The sequence below is a fragment of the Xyrauchen texanus genome, chromosome 17, assembly GCF_025860055.1.
Source record: "Xyrauchen texanus isolate HMW12.3.18 chromosome 17, RBS_HiC_50CHRs, whole genome shotgun sequence".
NCBI lineage: Eukaryota > Metazoa > Chordata > Actinopteri > Cypriniformes > Catostomidae > Xyrauchen > Xyrauchen texanus.
Genome location: NC_068292.1, coordinates 4,983,748 through 5,001,647, shown reverse-complemented (window position 1 = coordinate 5,001,647; position 17,900 = coordinate 4,983,748). Strand labels below are relative to the sequence as shown.

The 17,900-nt window shown below is 37.2% G+C and overlaps 1 protein-coding gene across 1 annotated transcript in view; it reads right to left on the bottom strand.

The window, feature by feature from the left end:
• grik3 (glutamate ionotropic receptor kainate type subunit 3) overlaps positions 1–10,645 on the bottom strand; it is a 227,024-nt gene extending 216,379 nt beyond the window's left edge. Inside the window, exon 1 of the mRNA XM_052146972.1 lies at positions 10,318–10,645. Coding sequence (XP_052002932.1) covers positions 10,318–10,417 — 100 coding nt within the window. The 5' untranslated portion in view covers positions 10,418–10,645. The remainder of the gene's footprint in view (positions 1–10,317) is intronic.
• Positions 10,646–17,900: the final 7,255 nt, after the last annotated feature.

Sequence of the window (17,900 nt, the reverse complement as noted above, 5' to 3'; positions counted from 1 at the left end):
AACAGAAAGCAAGAGTGAGATTGAAAGTGCAAGACAGAGAAAACAACTACATTGACAAGTGATGTGTTTTTCCGCAAGCTGTCATTTTAAGAAGGTCACATACTTCCAGGGACAGCAGCACACTAGGGATGAGCTGTGTGAACAAAAGCTCAAAAAATGGTATTGTAACTGAACATCACACAGACCTTAAACACATTACAAAATTTATGATGATAATTCATCCAAAAACAATAATCATGTATTTATGACTAAATCCAAATTGAAACACTTTGCAACTGAAATGTACTTAATATATTTTGATTATTAGGGGTGAAAGCACTTAAAGGCGCTAGACCCCTTGTGTATTTGTACAGATTTTCTTATTATTATTCTTTTTCTGTCCTAAAAGTGTCTGGACAGAAACTTGTTCCTTGTTCCTTGAGGTTCACTTATACCATTATAAAACTTTTTGCACAAAAAAAAAAAAAAAAACAGTCATATATTTGTAAAACATGATCATATTGCACCCTCATTCGGACCCTCTGTCAGAAATATTTGGTTTAGGTGCTGCTTCTCCTTTAAGACTTGTCAGTAAACGCCCACTGTTCTGATTTGCTTTCTGCTCTCTCCTTTTGTCATCTCACTGCTCACAGCTCCTGGGCGGGGCTACAAAAGTGTCAAGGTAATGTATGCATTGATGTGTTGTTGTGGAGGTGGTCAGAGGCAAATGTCTACCGCAGTGTGACATCACAATGTGAAGGAAGTAGAGAACGAATCATTTTAGCAGCTTGATTTCAACACATGCTCCTTTTGCAGTGAGGAGGAAGTTTGAGTTCTGAAACTTACAGTATGATTTTATAGTGCAATGACCTCTTATATGTTAAAAGATCATTTTGATATCATGACACCTTTAATCAAAAGATAAGATTGTCAGGGGCATTAGGACCCACACAGACCTCAGGGTGAGCACCCCCTGCTGGCCTCACTAACACCTCTTCTAGCAACAACCATATATTTCCCTAGAACGTCTCCCATCCAGGTACCATCCAGGCTCAACCCTGCTTATTCAGTGGGTAACCAGGTGAAAGCTGCTGGGTGATCTGCTGTTAAAAAACAGATAACTCCAACTTAAAAATTTTATTGGATTGCTCAGCAAATATAAACAACATACATTCTGCTTCACATTACACTGAGGCCCTTGTACACTTTTGAAGAACGAACCAGTTTGAAGTAATTTAGAACAAACTCTGGCCAAAACTAATGTGTTTTTAGAGTTTGTTTTGGTGGTTCGTTACAGCTTACCAAATCTTTAAGGAAAACTTTGTACCACTGCTAAACATCTTACTAATATTGGTCCACATCATTGGTAGGTGTGACCTGGAGCTCCACCTACTTTTAAGTCGACAGCCGATTCCCATTCAGTCAGTTAAGATCAGTCAACAACAACACTGGTGTGAGGAGTTATTAGGGAGCTTGTGCAAATGTATGGCACCTATATCTGGGCCTTCAATAACAAGTTCTTCCTCATCTTGACTTTTTTGGGAAATGCCCCTCTCTTTATTTCCACCTCAATTTATATTGCTTTTTTAGTCTTAAATGTAAATAATGCAAAACTTTCCTGCCCACTAAAAACAATGCATACTGTATATCAATCCCACTATTACATGTACAGCAATGAGTTGATACATTTTTACAGATTTATGGTATGTATCGTCATACCACCCATCAACATGGGACACCATTTTAGTTGATGAGCACATAGAGTATATGAGTATTATTTGATTCTAGCTCAGCGTTTCCTCTCCAAAGGAGAAGTGTGGTTGCATCAGTGTAAGATTACTCAGTTTATGATTTATTATAAAGAACATATGCTCCTGTAAGATCTAGCACTATGGATCACACACTTGTAGTGTGATATGAAAACACCATCTGCTCTGACAAGAGTGGAGAGCTTGTGGAGAAAGGGAAGACCCCATGTGTCAGTGAAGGAGTTCATCTTTGTTATGTTATCTTTATTTACTAATGGCCATAATGTCATGATCTTTATAAGAAGGAAATTAAGCACAGGCAAGGTAATTTTACATCTTGTCTAGTGCTTTTTTCCCATGTTTTATAAAGTGTTTATATGAAAGTCAACATATATTTAAATTGGAACTTATTGACTTAACCTTGTTATTGTTTGGGTCATTTTTGACCCATTTAACTGTGTAAAAATGTGAAAAAGTACAAGCAGTATTAAGACTATAACTGAAGCCAATTTTTTGTAGAGAAATAAAAAAACGTGGATGTTACTGAAATTATGCGATTCAATTTTACTTCAGGCTTGTTCACATCGCCCCAAAATCACCTTTATTGTGTGGCCATTCACTTAACGCATTCTTGTGCCCAAAACAGCAAGATGGATCACAAAGGACTAGTGAATGTGAGGGTCTCGAGAATTTTCCGATTGCACTATTAAGCGTTGGTCTATTGCATCCATCTTTGTTTGTTGCATCACGTCTTGCTGCTTTTTCTCATGCCTTGTGTGTTCCGTTTTTAGATTTTTAGTTTTAAGATGGTGTGTCAAGTTGAAAGCAGTTCAACTTTTAGAAATGTGTATTGAGACCTGCACATTGAATATTCTGTTGTTCCTTCTTGCTGTTTTGGGCAAAAGAACACATTATGTGACCGGCCACACAGTTAAAGGTGATTTAGGGAAGTTTTGGGTGTGATGACTTCATTCAGGACTTTACCATCAACACTAATCAAATATTATTTTCTTTCAGTGTTCACTTGATCCTGGTGTCCCTGCACAGAATAACGACGACTACTACTTCAATCTGTCACAAATTGTAATGCCTCAGTTCCCCTATTCTTGCCATGGTCCAAAACAAAAAAAGATGAATGACTTTTTTTTATTATTATTAATAATAAATTATATATACTTAATAATACAAAACATAAAAAAGTAATAATGCATGACATAATTACAGCTAGTTACTGTAAAATGTATATTTTTATTGTAATATACAGTACCTCAGCTACCAATTACAGTAATCTGTAAATTACTGTTCACAGAGATTGCAGTAGTTTACTGTAATCAGATTTTCAAATTAACACGCTGGCAACCGTGTTGTTAGTATGTTACTGTAAAAAAAGCACAGTGAGGTCTAACAGTGCAGAAAATTCTTCACAAATCAGCTGTTTGTGTTCCACATACGAAATAAAGTAATATGGATTGGCAACAACATGAGGTTGTATTTATTTCATGGAACACACAAAAAGAGATGTTTTGCAAAATGTTCATGCTGCTCTTTTCCATAACAGTAAAGTAGATGTAGACCTGGAGCTGTCAAGCTACAAAAAGGCACCATAAAATTAGTCCTTATGGCTTGTGGAAAAATATATTAATATTTTCCCTATTTTTTTCTCTTAGGATTCAGATATGAAGACTTGACTGCCCAAACTCACATGCCATTGTGGTAAAAAAATTAAACTGTTGAGAATATCATAATTGTGTTAAGTGCCTTCTGTATTAGTTTTGCTAAAAAAGATGGTTACTTTAGTTGAGGAAAGTCAGGAAACAGATTGGAAGTTTTTTTAGTCACCACTGCTTTAAATTAGGGCTGTCGATTTAACGCGTGAATTCAGTGCGATTAATTGTATTAAAAATAACGTGTTAAAATTTTTTTACGCAATTAATCGCATTGCCCCCGGATTGTAATAAGGAAGATTCCTGAGAAATGCAAGCTTGTAGTACCACCTGTTTACTCCAGAGGGCAGTAATTGAAATTTCAGCTGTATGAGCAACATGAAGTTTATACAGTTGAACAAAACAACCCTTCAGCAGACAGAAGAACACAATAAAGCTTTCTGCGTTCAAACACTTGATGGTGTGCAAATTTGAACTAAGGGATCTCAAGATGTGTTCGAAGTATTAAACTATATTTAACTTGACACAGTGACCTAAAAATGTTATGTTTATGTAGCAACGCACCCGAGACGCTACACAAGCATGTCTGATGCAGGTGTAGATTGACGGGTCCTTAAACAAGCCCTCATAATAAATCTCCAACTGATTGATAAATTCACTTTTGAAATGGATTGCTGTGAACTGTATGCCAATGATTGACTTATGATCAATAATATGGTAGTAAACAATACATTGTATTCTAAAGCTGCTTTTTGAATTGTCTTATCAATATATATATATATATTTCAAAACTAAACTGAACTTTAGAATTTAAGGTGTAAAACTGTACACTAAACCTAATCAACAGTGTCCGAAAGATAAATGAGAGTTTTACAAAACAGACATACTTATATTTACCCAAAATATAATTCTAACCAACAGTGTTTTAAAATGTCAATTCGAAATGAAAATCTACTTTTCTGCAGCAATCACATCATTTGGTTGACCATTTTGCATCTTTGGCTTGACTCAGTCAACAAGTCCAATGTCCAACACTCTATCAGGTGAGCTACCAATCAAGCTAATGATATTGGAATAAGTGTGTAAATGTAGGTGGGTCTGTAATACAAGTGTTAAAATGTTTTTCAAAAACACGTAAAAGTGTTTTGATTTCATAACATAGTGGGCGGTGAGTAATAGAGCAAAATAAAAAAAGAGTTTATAAAGTCATAATCAGCAATTGTACTTGTGATTTGTGTGGCAATGAATAAAACGCACAGTTGTTGTAGCGCCTCTAGGGTTCACTTCACCAGAAAAATGCAGCGAAACATAGAAAGTGGCACATGAAAGTCAGTTTGGAAAAATGCATATAGAGAAACTTTCATTCCATGAGACCATGTTGGATTTTTTCAAAGGTAGTCAACAGGATTTTTGTTTTGTTTATTTTGCATCTGCTGATCAAAGATTTAAAGACAATAATATATATATATATATGTGTGGGATATAAACCATGATTTTGCATTTGTTTCAAACAGATACAATGTTTAAGTGTTTGAACTATCAGCTTTTTTCACCCAAAATGAAGGCTTTAGTGTATACTGCAAAAGAATAGTACCACACTGAGAAAAAGGTGGCACTTTTTCCAGATAAAATGCTTTCTAGACAAAAGACACTTGATCTCCTCTGAGGAGTTAAAGTGATACCCACTCTGTACTTTCTTTTTTTTTTCAATTAGTCTCTATTTAAAGTATAGATTTTCTAGTTAAGCTTCAAAGTCGTATTGTGGGGGTTTTCTGCTGCATTAACATGTAATCAAATTATGCTACATTATGTGTGTCACTATTCCCCATTTGGTCCCCCTTTCATTAAAATCTTTTTTGTATATATTGAGTTTATGTGGAAAGCTGTGTGTGTGTGTGTGTGTGCATCTTGCCAGTCTAAGTCGATCTCAGCTTCAGAATATCACAGTGACACTGATTTGAGAGAAGAGAGTATACGGAGCATTTGATTCAGGGTTTAACGCGAACAAAACTGACATCTGTTCACTCACATTAATGCCACTGAAGCTAATCGGAAGCCATAAGTGTGCTGACTCCATAAATGGATGAGCGTGAATAACGGCTTCAGTGAAATCAGACAGCTGCATGTGTGTGTGGGTGTGCAAATGGCATGGAATTAATTTTGTATTTATGTGTGTGTGAAACTCTCCATGCATCCCCGCAACAGCAGCACAACAGACATCGGCAGACATCAAAGTATGCACGGGTCTCGAACCCTTCTGTGGCTTGTCCCGCAGTTCGCGCAAATGCATAGCGAACTCTCCTCAGGTTCGCGTCTTTGCCGGAAGAATTGTGTGCAAGATCGCCCACGTCAGCTAACAGATTAAATTGCACGAAAATGAAAAATAATTTTTCGTTCTGTAACTGAGGGCCATCTTCACTCTGTACAACTTGCAATGCCGCAGTTCTTGTTGTCAGCTTCTACAGAAATGTATCTCTGCTTCCTCTGGTCTATTGTGATATACGGAAATTCAGTCGGTGAAATCATGCAGTTATTACCTTAAGGTGACAGTTCACCCAAAAATGAAAATTCTGTCATCATTTACGCACTGCTATTCCAGATCCTCTTGAGTTTTTTTTATTTGGTTGAACATTAAAGATGTTATTAAAAATGTCAACAGCAGTTGAAAAGAGCAGTGTCAAGATTCTGAAAAGTTTCTCCTTTTTAAAGTCATACAGATTTGGATTGACATATGGTAAACACTGACAAGGTGAACTTACCCCTGTCAAAATATGAATGTCTTCTTTGTTAATGGTGTATAAAGGTCTTTATTGATGACTAATAAGTAATTTACAAATACATTATTAATCATTAATATACAGTTATAACAACATGCATAACAAGTTGACTTTCATGCTATACCAGCCAAACCATTTTACCACACATGTTATAAATGCTTAATAACACTTATTCAACATTAGTAATATATAAAAATGTACTTTGAATATAAGGTAGACACATATGGAGGATTTATTAAGGAGTTGCCAACACTAGAAACCTATACGTTCATAAAGCTGAGTATGGTCATCAGGCTTTATTATATGATATATGCTGTGAATATCATGAAGAGCTGAAAATTGTTTCTGTAGTGGACTTTAGGTAATTAGGACTAGGTCATTTGGGACAGCACTTGGAGTAGCACCAATCTTTTCTTATAAACGTGGCAGGTGTGTCAAGACGTTACACTAATGAATATACACACAAAATGAAATAATCCCACTATAATAGTTGATTTTTGCTGCATTGTGACATAAATCATGAATTAGCACATTTTAAGTTAATATTAATAAGAGTATTTATTAAGCATACAGTAAACTGTTACTTATTAAAAAAATACTTATTATTTGGCAAATAGTTAATGAAACACCCTTTTTATGCTTGTTATGCGATATAAGTGGATACAAAATATTTATAAAGCATTTCTTAATAGCTTATTAGTCATTAACCCCTTAATAAAGGGTAAATTAATGTAAAGTGTTAGTGTAAATATGTGAAAAAGCTTCTGGACAAAATGTATAATGGCTACTGTTTGAAACAGTAAAAAAAAGCAGATAAAAAAATTAAATAAGCAACATTAAAATCATGTGTGAGATTAACTGGCAGTAATAAAGCACTGCAACTCTTAGGTAGATCAAGCAATTGATTTTTCAGTAAATCTTCATCTGGCGCTGATTCCCTCATTTAGAGGCATTCAGTTTTTGTCATTAATCGTATGCTTGAACGGGAGACCAGAAAGCCTAAACGCACAATCGTATCTTAAGAAAACACCTGAGTTTATGACTACATTAGTTTACTTAAAAAATTATTCAAATGATCCTTTCTGAAGGTCACAGTACACTGCAAGGTAAACTGCACTTTGTTAAAATTGGGATGACGAAAAAATCTTGGGTCTTAGTCAAATTGTATTATTTTTCAAGACGTCCACTGTTCTGCAGTGATCTGGATATGCTCCAACGTTTTTCATGCCAAAACTGGAGTGGGATCTGATTGGCTGCAGCTGTCCTGAACAATGGTGAAATTTATGAGTGACAGCACTGAATCCAAACCAGACCAAAAGTCAAGACAGGTTTGGAAAACTCATTGAGTTTGACCTCAAAGGCTATTTTTGGATCTGCAGAACTCTGATTGGACGACTGTTGTGTTACCTGCAGTTTGGCGAGGTCATTCCAGTCCTTAAAGTGAATATATCAAAATATTTATTAGATTCTATATTGTCCTGTTTTCAATTCTTCTCCAGCACTGGTTATGCATTATATATTACCTCGACACTCCAGGCTTCTCAATACTGTATCAGCAGGATTGCGTTTTTGCCATTCTAAACAAACCTAACATTCCTCTCATTGGTATTCGTACGTAAGGTGTAGACATTAATAAATTGTACACATTTGGAAAGACACAGAAACATACAATGATAATATATTAATAGCCTTGAAAATGTACATCTTTAAATCTCTGCGAATCCTTTGAAGGTGTTTTGTAACTGGAATTGCTGGAAGCTTTGCGAAGATCCCACCCCAGTTTTGGCATGAAAGTATTAAGTACAATTCTCAGACAGGATCCCATAGAGGGACTCATTAATCAGTAAATGATGGAGAATGATCTGGCATAATGGCATTGCACGACCACTGCATTAAATAAATGTGATGGAGTTCGACATATTAAATTAATCTAATTGAAAAAAAACATGAATTCCATGAATTTAATATTCTAAAAACGTCAAATAGTTCGAAAACATTTGTCTGTCATCTCTAAATCCATTCATACATTAAAAAGTTAGCATTTTAGATGCTGTCCATACATTGATGGTATGTTTCAATGTCCGTCCAAAGGTTAAACTAAAATGTATGTGTGCTAAAACCACATTTACACGCAAATACATGCTGACCAGTCATCTGCCAGTCTCTAATTCAGTCCCAAACGTCCCCAATCCAAAGACTTTCCTATGACTCACAAACACACACTGTAATGCTGTAATGAGCTACCACATTGTCCTTTTGAAAGAAGTTCCATTTTAATTGCATAGCAGGAGGGCAAGACAGCTAATAACACACAGGCAGAGCAGAAATGCTCTTCCCCTCGACATTTACAGTCTTCCAGAGTGAGTTTGATCGACCATCTGGCCTCTGAGAAGTGCATTGTAAAAACAGTGAAATCAATGAAGGCATGTCCACTGTGGATGCCCACCATTACACAAGCCATGTTGATGGTGTAACACTTAAACTAGCACACAGTGAGCGGACAAAGAACCCGCTTAATTCCTCCACTCTTACCACCTCTGCCCATTGCTCTCTTTGGACAGAAGCTTCTCTAATGAATTTCCATGGTATGATGTTTACGATGTGGTGAGTGGAGCGCTAAAATAACCGTATGCGGCCGTTGGGGAAAAGTGAGCCCTCTGGTGGTCCCAAAGTGGACTTGAATGCCTTTATACACACAATATAAGTGATGTTTTGTTCATTTTGCTGCACTAAAAAAAGCACATAGGCACTCCTACAAAGTCATGCATACTGAAAATCACATTTACAAGGTACTTCAAAAGTACTCTGTGCACACTGGTAAAAAAAGAAAAAAAGTCAATAATTATGACTACAAGGTGTGTAAATGTGATTGAGAGAGCAATACTGCAGCAACACTACATTTAAAAGCATGTTTGGCTCAGTTGTGTCAATTCAAAGAACCAGACCTGTCATGTTCGGTATCTTTCAAAGGTGCCGTGGAAATATTAAAGCAGTTGTTGAGAAACATTTCCGTTTACACTGCCGCAACAACAACAACAACAACAAAACAGAGATCTGAGCTGTCACAAATCATTGAAGTCAAAGCCACAGTCATCCATCACAGTCGCTGTGGGGGGAGAACCACCAAAACATATGGAAGAAAAAAAGAAAAATTATTTTCCTACAGAAATGTTTAGTGCCTTATTAAAAAGCATAAATATATGTTAATATATTAATGCAAATATATATATATAAAATATATTAAAAAAATGGAAAATCCTTTAGGAAAATGCAAATAAATGCACATTTCATCCATGCTGGGAGATATGAAACAACATTTGAGGCCAAACTATAACGCAATACCAGTTCATTTGTAAACTGAACAGCTGAACAAAACAACCCAGTATGATGTACAATTGGAGTGCTGTTTTAAGTGTGTGAAACAAGTCCGTTTTTTTCAGTGAGGAAATGGGAGGTTGTGCTTGGACATGTTAATGTCTTCTAATGACATTTCAAGCCATTTTTCTGCAGAGCATCGAATCACTTGTCAAAAGTGATCTGCCTTGAGACAAAACTGTATTGATCTTTATTGGGCTCCTGTCTCAATGCAGCACAACATATTTAATCTCAGACTGAGAAAAATCTCTCTTTGTCAGGTTGCATAAGTGCACTTTTTCTTCTAATGTATTACCAGGAAGCCTCAGTCTCTTACAGGGTTACTATATGGTGCGTAAAGGTGAGGTTTCCAGACAAACTTCAGCGCTATGTTCACTAGATCACCTGTTAACTTATCTGTCAATCTGAATGTACAGCAAATAACGCAATGCCACTTGCGTTATCACTTCAAAACTTGGCACATTTCTAGTAATAAATGTGATGTGAATGTGTCTCTCAGAGCCTTCAAATGATTTGTGAGATCTTGAAATGAACGCAGTACCATTTGTTCCTAAGACGCGCGGCATCCTTGTGGAGGCGCAACTGAATTTCGAACGCTTAAACGGATCTTTGAAAGACATTTGAACATTTATTTCTCAAGTTGTTAAGGGCAATAATTGATCGAACACAAGCCCGACCCAAATGAACAGCACAATCATTGTAAAGACTCATACAAAACAATCACATCGCCAGTCGAACACGCACTCGCACTCTGTCCATTACGCACTCTCTTACCTATCCGAATGACATGAGGCATCCCGAACGAGCTGTGAATCCAGAAGAGAGACACTAAAATCGCGCTACAGTATTCCACATATTCCCTTCTGTTCTTCATGATTGGAATACAGCGGGATCAATCCAAAGAGCTCTCCAAAAAACTGCTCATCAAATGTTAAATGGCTGGGAGTCATACAATGATTCGTCTGACTGCGACAGATTTGCTCTCATTGTAGTGGATTTGAACAGGCGCTCGCTGTATTAATGATTTCATTTATTAATTTCGCCGAGTAAGTGAGTGCGCGCGCGCTCGGCTCTCCACGCGTCTCGGATGAAGCTCCGGATCGGTGCGCGTCTCCACCTGCGAGTGTTGAGCTGCTGATATCAGCCTGCAGGAGTCCCTGTATCCCCTCTCTATCCCCTCCTACCGCTGATGCCGCAACAACCGGGCTGGAGTCCCGCGTCAGCGTGGATGGGGACCAACACTTTTCATTGCACTGCCCTTGTTGCCTTTATTCGCGTTTTGTATGCTATAGCATATATGGTTATTGCAATAGCAATAATAACAATAATGTTCATACCCCCATCATACGTGTTAATGTATTGGATAAAATCTTAAACGCACACATAGGCTATATATATATTGAGATGGAAAAAAAAAAAAAACAGCTAAAGTAGCTTACTTTAAACAAAATAACACAGTGCACAAATGGGTGAATTAATTATTTCAATACTTTGGTTTGAGTGGATGTTGCTTTTTGCCACATTCTTGGGTTTTATGCACTAATTTCTACAATTGAAAATATGGCAATTCATTTAGAAATATTCCAGGGGATTGTTCCTTTCCTTTTCCTTTTCTAAAAGAAGTGCCTCAATCAAACCATGTTTTCTTGGGAACATTGTTATAATTGTTCATCATTCTAAACTATTGTTTCTGTAATATCCTGTCAGCCTTTTGTAATATTCAGAAGAAAAGGCAGTTCCTAAATGGTATCATCTTCCAGGCAGTGAAATTCTGTTTGGTGAGGAAAACAACACGGCAGTGAGTATAAGAAATGGAATCTATGAATTCTGTGATGTTTTATGGTTTTAGTTGGTTTGTTTCAGCCTAATAGAGTCCACCCTGTTTACTAAAATTACAGAAATGTCAATAACTTCAGTTTGACACCCTTGACTACATTTCCATCCTGTTATTTATGTATTTATTATTATTATTGCTGACATTTTCAATGAGCTTTACGGCAAACTTGTGGAAAATTGTCCATTGTTGCCAAAAGTTTGCTACAGGTTCACCACTAGTGGTGAAGAGCTGCAAACTTCTGGCAAACATCTGCGGCAAATCACAAGTTAATTTGCATGTGACAATTGTGAGTGGCACATTTGTGGCAAACTTGCGGCTTGTTTGTCAGAGCTCTAGATATTTTGTAAGGGAATTCTCAGCTTCATGTTAAAGTGAATAAAAGTGTGCAGGAATTTCCCGCATTATGAAAGTTGAACATGAAGGAATTATTAAAAAAAAACGCAATACCTGCAATCCTGTGCCAAATTTCAGACCCTGTTTACCTAATGTTTACTGGATTCATTAGTTTAGAGCTCCTTGGTTTTAACAAGCCTGAGAACTCATTATTTTTGACCCACGTTGTTTGGTATTTGATTACTTCACCTCATAACAGCTCTGTTATCATACAAAATCAGTAACCATAGTTATTAACAGCCAATTAAAACTTTTAACCAGCTCCATTTACACCCCAACATTTGAGACCTCCGCAAATGAAATCATCGTGTATTTTATTAGAATATTTAAGACTTTGTATGGCTTTAAATATTAAAAAGTTAATTATTATTCGGTTATATATATACAGTGCCTTGCGAAAGTATTCGGCCCCCCTTGAACTTTTCAAATGTTGGGGTGCCAGTAATTGTCAGAAGTTTACATACACCTTTTAATCATAGAAAACATTCCCCATCTTAGGTCAATTAGGATCACTACTTTATTTATTTATTTGTATTTATTTATTTATTTATTTTCCAGCAACAATAAGTTGCTGCAGACAGAACTGGTGTAACTGAGTCAGGCTTGTAGACCTCCTTTATCAGTTCTGCCCACAAATGTTCTATCGGATTGAGGTCAGAGCTTTCTGATGGCCACTCCAATACCTTGACTTTGTTGTCCATAGGCCATTTTGCCACAACTTTGCAGGTATGCTTGGGGTCATTATTCATTTGGAATACCAATAGTGACGAAGCTTCAACTTCCTGGCTGATGTCTTCAGATGTTGCTTCAATATATTCACATAATTTTCCTTCCTCATGCTACCATCTATTTTGTGAAGTGCACCAGTCCCTCCGGCAGCAAAGCACCCCCACAACATGATGCTGCCAACCCCATCAGAACAGAAGACATTTCTTCAAAAAGTAAGATCTTTGTCCCTATATGCATTTGCAAACTGTAGTCTGGCTTTTTTATGGCTGTTTTGGAGCAGTTGCTTCTTCCTTGCTGAGCAGCCTTTCAGGTGATGTCGATATAAGACTCGTTTTACTGTGGATATAGATACTTGTCTACATGTTTCCTCCAGCATATTCACAAGGTATTTTGCTATTGTTCTGGGATTGATTTGCACTTTTTGTACCAACTACATTAATCTCTAGGAGACAGAATGTGTCTCCTTTCTGAGCAGTATGATAGCTGTGTGGTCCCATTTAAGGTAGGCCTTAAAATATATCCACATGTACACCTTCAATTCAGTACACCTCCTATCAGAAACTAATTGGCTTATTGTCCAAAGGCTTGACATAATTTTCTGGAATTTTCCAAGCTGCCTAAAGGCACAGGTAACTTAGTGTAAATAAAATGCTGACCCACTGGAATTGTGATATAGTCAAATAAAAAGATTTGCTGTAAAGATTACTCATGTCATGCACAAAGTGGATGTCCTAAAGGACTTATTAAATATTATTAAATCTGTGGAGTGGTTAAAAAATGAGTTTAAATGACTTCAACCTAAGTGTATGTAAACTTCTGACTTCAATTGTGTATATACTGTATATATATATATATATTACTTCAGAGGGATATCCCTGCAGCTCTACAAATAATAATGTATTGAGTCAATTTGTTATGTATTTGCATGGATCAAGTGGCTTCTTTCTTATACTTATTTGCAAAAGATTTGAGTTTCAAAAGTCTTGGCATTTGAAAAAAACCTCTTCTAACACTGTGTGCCGTATTAAGTACTTTGAAGGAGTTTCATAAGGCCCAATTAAATGACGGCCCTCATTATTGCCACTGGTGTTCACACATTGAATGAGATGTTTGGCACTGAGAACATCCCCCCCGTGCACCACCTGAGGCTTGAGAGTTATTACGCAAATTCTCCATCTGTAACATAGCCTGAAATACTTATTTAATATATATTAGTGTCATTCATATGCCTAAACTAACAATGATATTTAATATTGTGACTTGGACTGATTACAACCAGTTTACCTCAATCACATTTGAACTGCCTTATAAAAAAATAAATACATAATTAGACATCCTAAACATAAAACAGCATAAGGATGACATCAGATGATGTAATTAAAAATAAATAAGAACTGAAAAAATCTAAAAGTCCACAAACACCACAGGCACTTCTAGCTATTCCACCTTACCTATACTATATAGAGAATATACATTTGAATATAAATACATGTTTTAAAATACATGAAAATACCTGGATCAATTAAGTGGCAAACTATTGTTACTACATACATATTTTTTTAGAAATGTGATTAGATTGCCTTTTAATTCAAGTTAATGTCAATAATTACTTATCTACTAAACACTTTACTACTTCCAGGCAAATTGTAGGGGTGCTTTTCATACTGTGAATGGACAAAATGTTTAATTTTTAAAGGGTTCAAACTTTTGGTCATTTAGTAATGTTAAGTTAAACAGAACAGGTTTGGGTTTGCAGAACCAACGTTAATAAATGTGCCTTTTTTCTGTAAACTTGGTTTTCTGTAATGTTTTCAACATTGTTGTTGTGAATTGTGTCGATTTAAATATGTATGTAATGTATAACAATGTAATGTTATCTAGCTGGCTGACATAGACAAGGTTTTTTTCAAAATTGCAAGAAGAACCTTACCCATTACCCATTGATCTGGTCAACAAACTTCATAACAAGATGATAGACAGGCATCAACAAAACTAATTAGCTTGTTCTCACAGACAAACATTAATTCTAGGTGACTGACCTGTGAAATGAAGAAATACGGCAAGCCATCAAAATGATGGAGAATGATAGCACGCTTAAAGGGAAGGAGCTTGTTGACTGAGAGCAGCACTTATTGTCTTTATTTGCACCCCTTGATCTGTGTCAGTGGATCTGCTCATTGCACTTATCTTTCAATTTCTCATGTTTTATGTGACGGTTTCAGACGCATGCTTCAGACGTCAGTGAATCATGAAGGTTTGAGAGGTGCTTACCTTCCCCCAACACCATAAAATCACTGACTCCCTATATTCCCTTCTTTGACACATGTAGTTCATTATTTACATGATGTATCTCTAATAGTACCTGTACAGATGTTATAGTGCAGAGTGTATTCGTGTGGCTATCTGTGGAGAGAAACAAGATACATTAAAACACATTGTCTCTCCATTGACACTCTGGCAAAAAAAAAAAAGAAGGTGCAGACCTAAGGAGGTCTGCTGACCTTAGCTGGATTAATATTGCCTTGCTGGTCTCAAAGCCATCCCAAGCTGGTTTAGCTGGTTTATCTGGATTCCCAGATCAAGATTATTAATTCCCAAAACCACTCTAAAACCTACAATCTAGACCAGGCTGGGTGACTATCAAATACATACAAGATCAGACCATTTGTTTTATGGACATGATTGATATCTAAACTCATGCAGCTTGGTGCAAGAGGTGTGTAATTAGTTATGAAAGTGATAAAACCTTTCACTAGGTAGCAAAATATCACAGAGACTTAGGGGTGGGACTTTTGAGATGGAGTACATTTGTGCAATTGCCATTATAGATATTTAGAATGACCCAAAAGCAAAGTTTTTTTAGTTTTTTTTTGGCAAACAAACTGCTTATATCACTGAAACTATATTCAGGGGCTGCTGGAGTTTACTGTCAATGCATATTCATGTCTCCAGACCCAGATTTATAACTGCCTGGCACAATATAAAGGCTATCAATGTGAGTTATGTGCCCAATGCTCGCACATTATCAAGATTCATTGACTGCCACACTCAGAAATACAAAATGTACACTGCTTTGGCAAACAAAACGTTGTGCGAAGGAGCCAGGCTGTTCTGTGAAGAGGACCGTGGCGGGGCTGTCCATTAGCTTGAGCAATAAATGGACCTAATCAATGATTCTGATCAGTGACTTTGGCAGGCTGATACAAGACACACAAGAGGAGGGGGACGAAAGGAGAAATATGCCATTAGAATCATTTGGCTCTCTATGAACATACCCTTTTTTCTTTCGTAAAAGCGTTACACCATGAGAGCAGATATTATTAATATTAAACATATGCTCTGGCATATTTGTGACTATAGCAAAACTTTAGTTATAATTTATAGCATCTCTACCCACTCTGTCAATAGTTTGTGGTGCATTATTGGGGCTCAGTTTTAATAACTTCCTTTGGCAGCAACTTCTGCCACTCCTAATGGCAACCTCAGTGTGGAGCAATAATTTTTCTTTTGTTTATCCTGTGTTTAGTAATTATTTCCAATCAGTTTTACCAGGAATGAACTGCTGAACATTAGGCAGCACATGTCAGACCATCTTTTCCCTGTTTTTGACTGGACATTTACTCAGAGGCACAGCTGTGTTGTTCAATCGCGCTATGATACTCAAAGGAGCCGGCACCCAGGTCAAGCTCTGACAGCGCGGCTTTCAAACAGCACTGCCAAGTATTCATCTAGCGAACCTCCGATCACTTCCTAACAAAACGAACAAACTACACCTCCTCACCCGCACAAACAAAGACTTTTCAATCTCTGCTGCCTTGTGCTTCACAGAAACCTGGTTGAGTAAAGCTATTCCGGACAGCGAGTTACATCTGCCGGGCTTTTAGCTGTTGAGAGCGGATCACATTTTGGAGTTAAAAGGGAAAACGAGAGGTGGTGGAACATGCTTTTACATCAATAAAAGTTGATGTACAGATGTAACAATTTTAAAGAAGATGAGCTGTCTTGAGTTTTCCTCATTCATTCTGGTGAGTGTTTATATTCCTCCACAAGAGTGTGTGAGCGCAGCACTGCAACGGCTGGCTGATCAGATCACAGATATGGAACAACAATACCCAGACTCACTTAATATTATTCTCTGCGATTTTAACAGAGCCAACCTCGGGAGTCATGTGATGACACCATGCGAGGATCGGACGAGTGAACGCCATGCTCTGCGCACTTTGCTAGTTTTAATACTTTTAATTATAGAAATGTTGATACACTCTATTCCATAACTATTCTAGGAGGACAATATGTAAAATAAATTAAAAAATTTCTCTGGAGACATTAAAAGACATTTACGTGCTCAAGCTGACACCCCCAAGCGGGCAGCGAGCCAGGGAGTTGATTTGGCCGGAGAGATGAGGGAGATGCGGCGAGAGATGCTGGGCATGTTGAAAATGCTGACAAAGGTCGTTGCTGACTTGGAGGATCTTGCTGTAATACGTCGATCGATCACTGCCAGGGAGATGAAATTCACTGAGTTGGTTACAAGAGTGGCGGATGTTGAGAAATGGATCAATTATCTACAGTAATTAGTGAGGGAATTAGCTGCAAATCCACTAGCAACCAAGGTGGATTTGGAGGGTGTCTGGGAAAAGTTGGAAGACCTTGAGAATCGTAACCAGTGAAACAACATCCGAATTGTTGGAATTCCTCATGACGAAGAATGCCGAGATATGGTGAAATTCCTAGACAAGCTCATCCCCGAGTCTGCTTAATATAACATGCTATAAACTGGAAATCAAGCAAGCTCACAGAAGTTCGGCTCAGAAATCAATTCTGGCCAAATTTCTGAAATCATCCAGTAAAGCTCTTGTGTTACGTGAGGTGAGGAGCAAAGTAAAGATTTCTTTGGAAGAACCACAACATCTTCTTGTTCCCAGACTGTGCAAATTCGACAAGAGAGAAACATGATCGATTCAAGGGATGCAAGAAACTTTAACATCAATGGAAGGTCGCTTTTGATCTGATGTTCCTGGCCAAACTGAGAATAGATACTAAGGATGGCCGTAGAGAATTTACACGCCCACAGAATCTAATTTGTTTCACAAAGTCAATCGAGTGAGTAAGCCATTTGGTGATTTTCATGTTGCTGCCTATTGGAACTGTCTCACTGAACATACTCTTGACTGTCTGAAACTGAGCGCCTTTTTCGTTTCGTTTTGTGTTGGTTCCGCCTAGAGACTGGAGGTTGTTTTGTGTAGAATAATTTGTTCAGGACAGTTGTGGATGAATCTGCATGTTCTTGGTGCATATGCCTCCTATTGTCTGGAGTTTGTTTTGTGGAATATTTCTTGCTGGACATTGGAGTGATTAGGGCATGTGTTGCACTTGTGTAATGACCAAATGGGAGGAA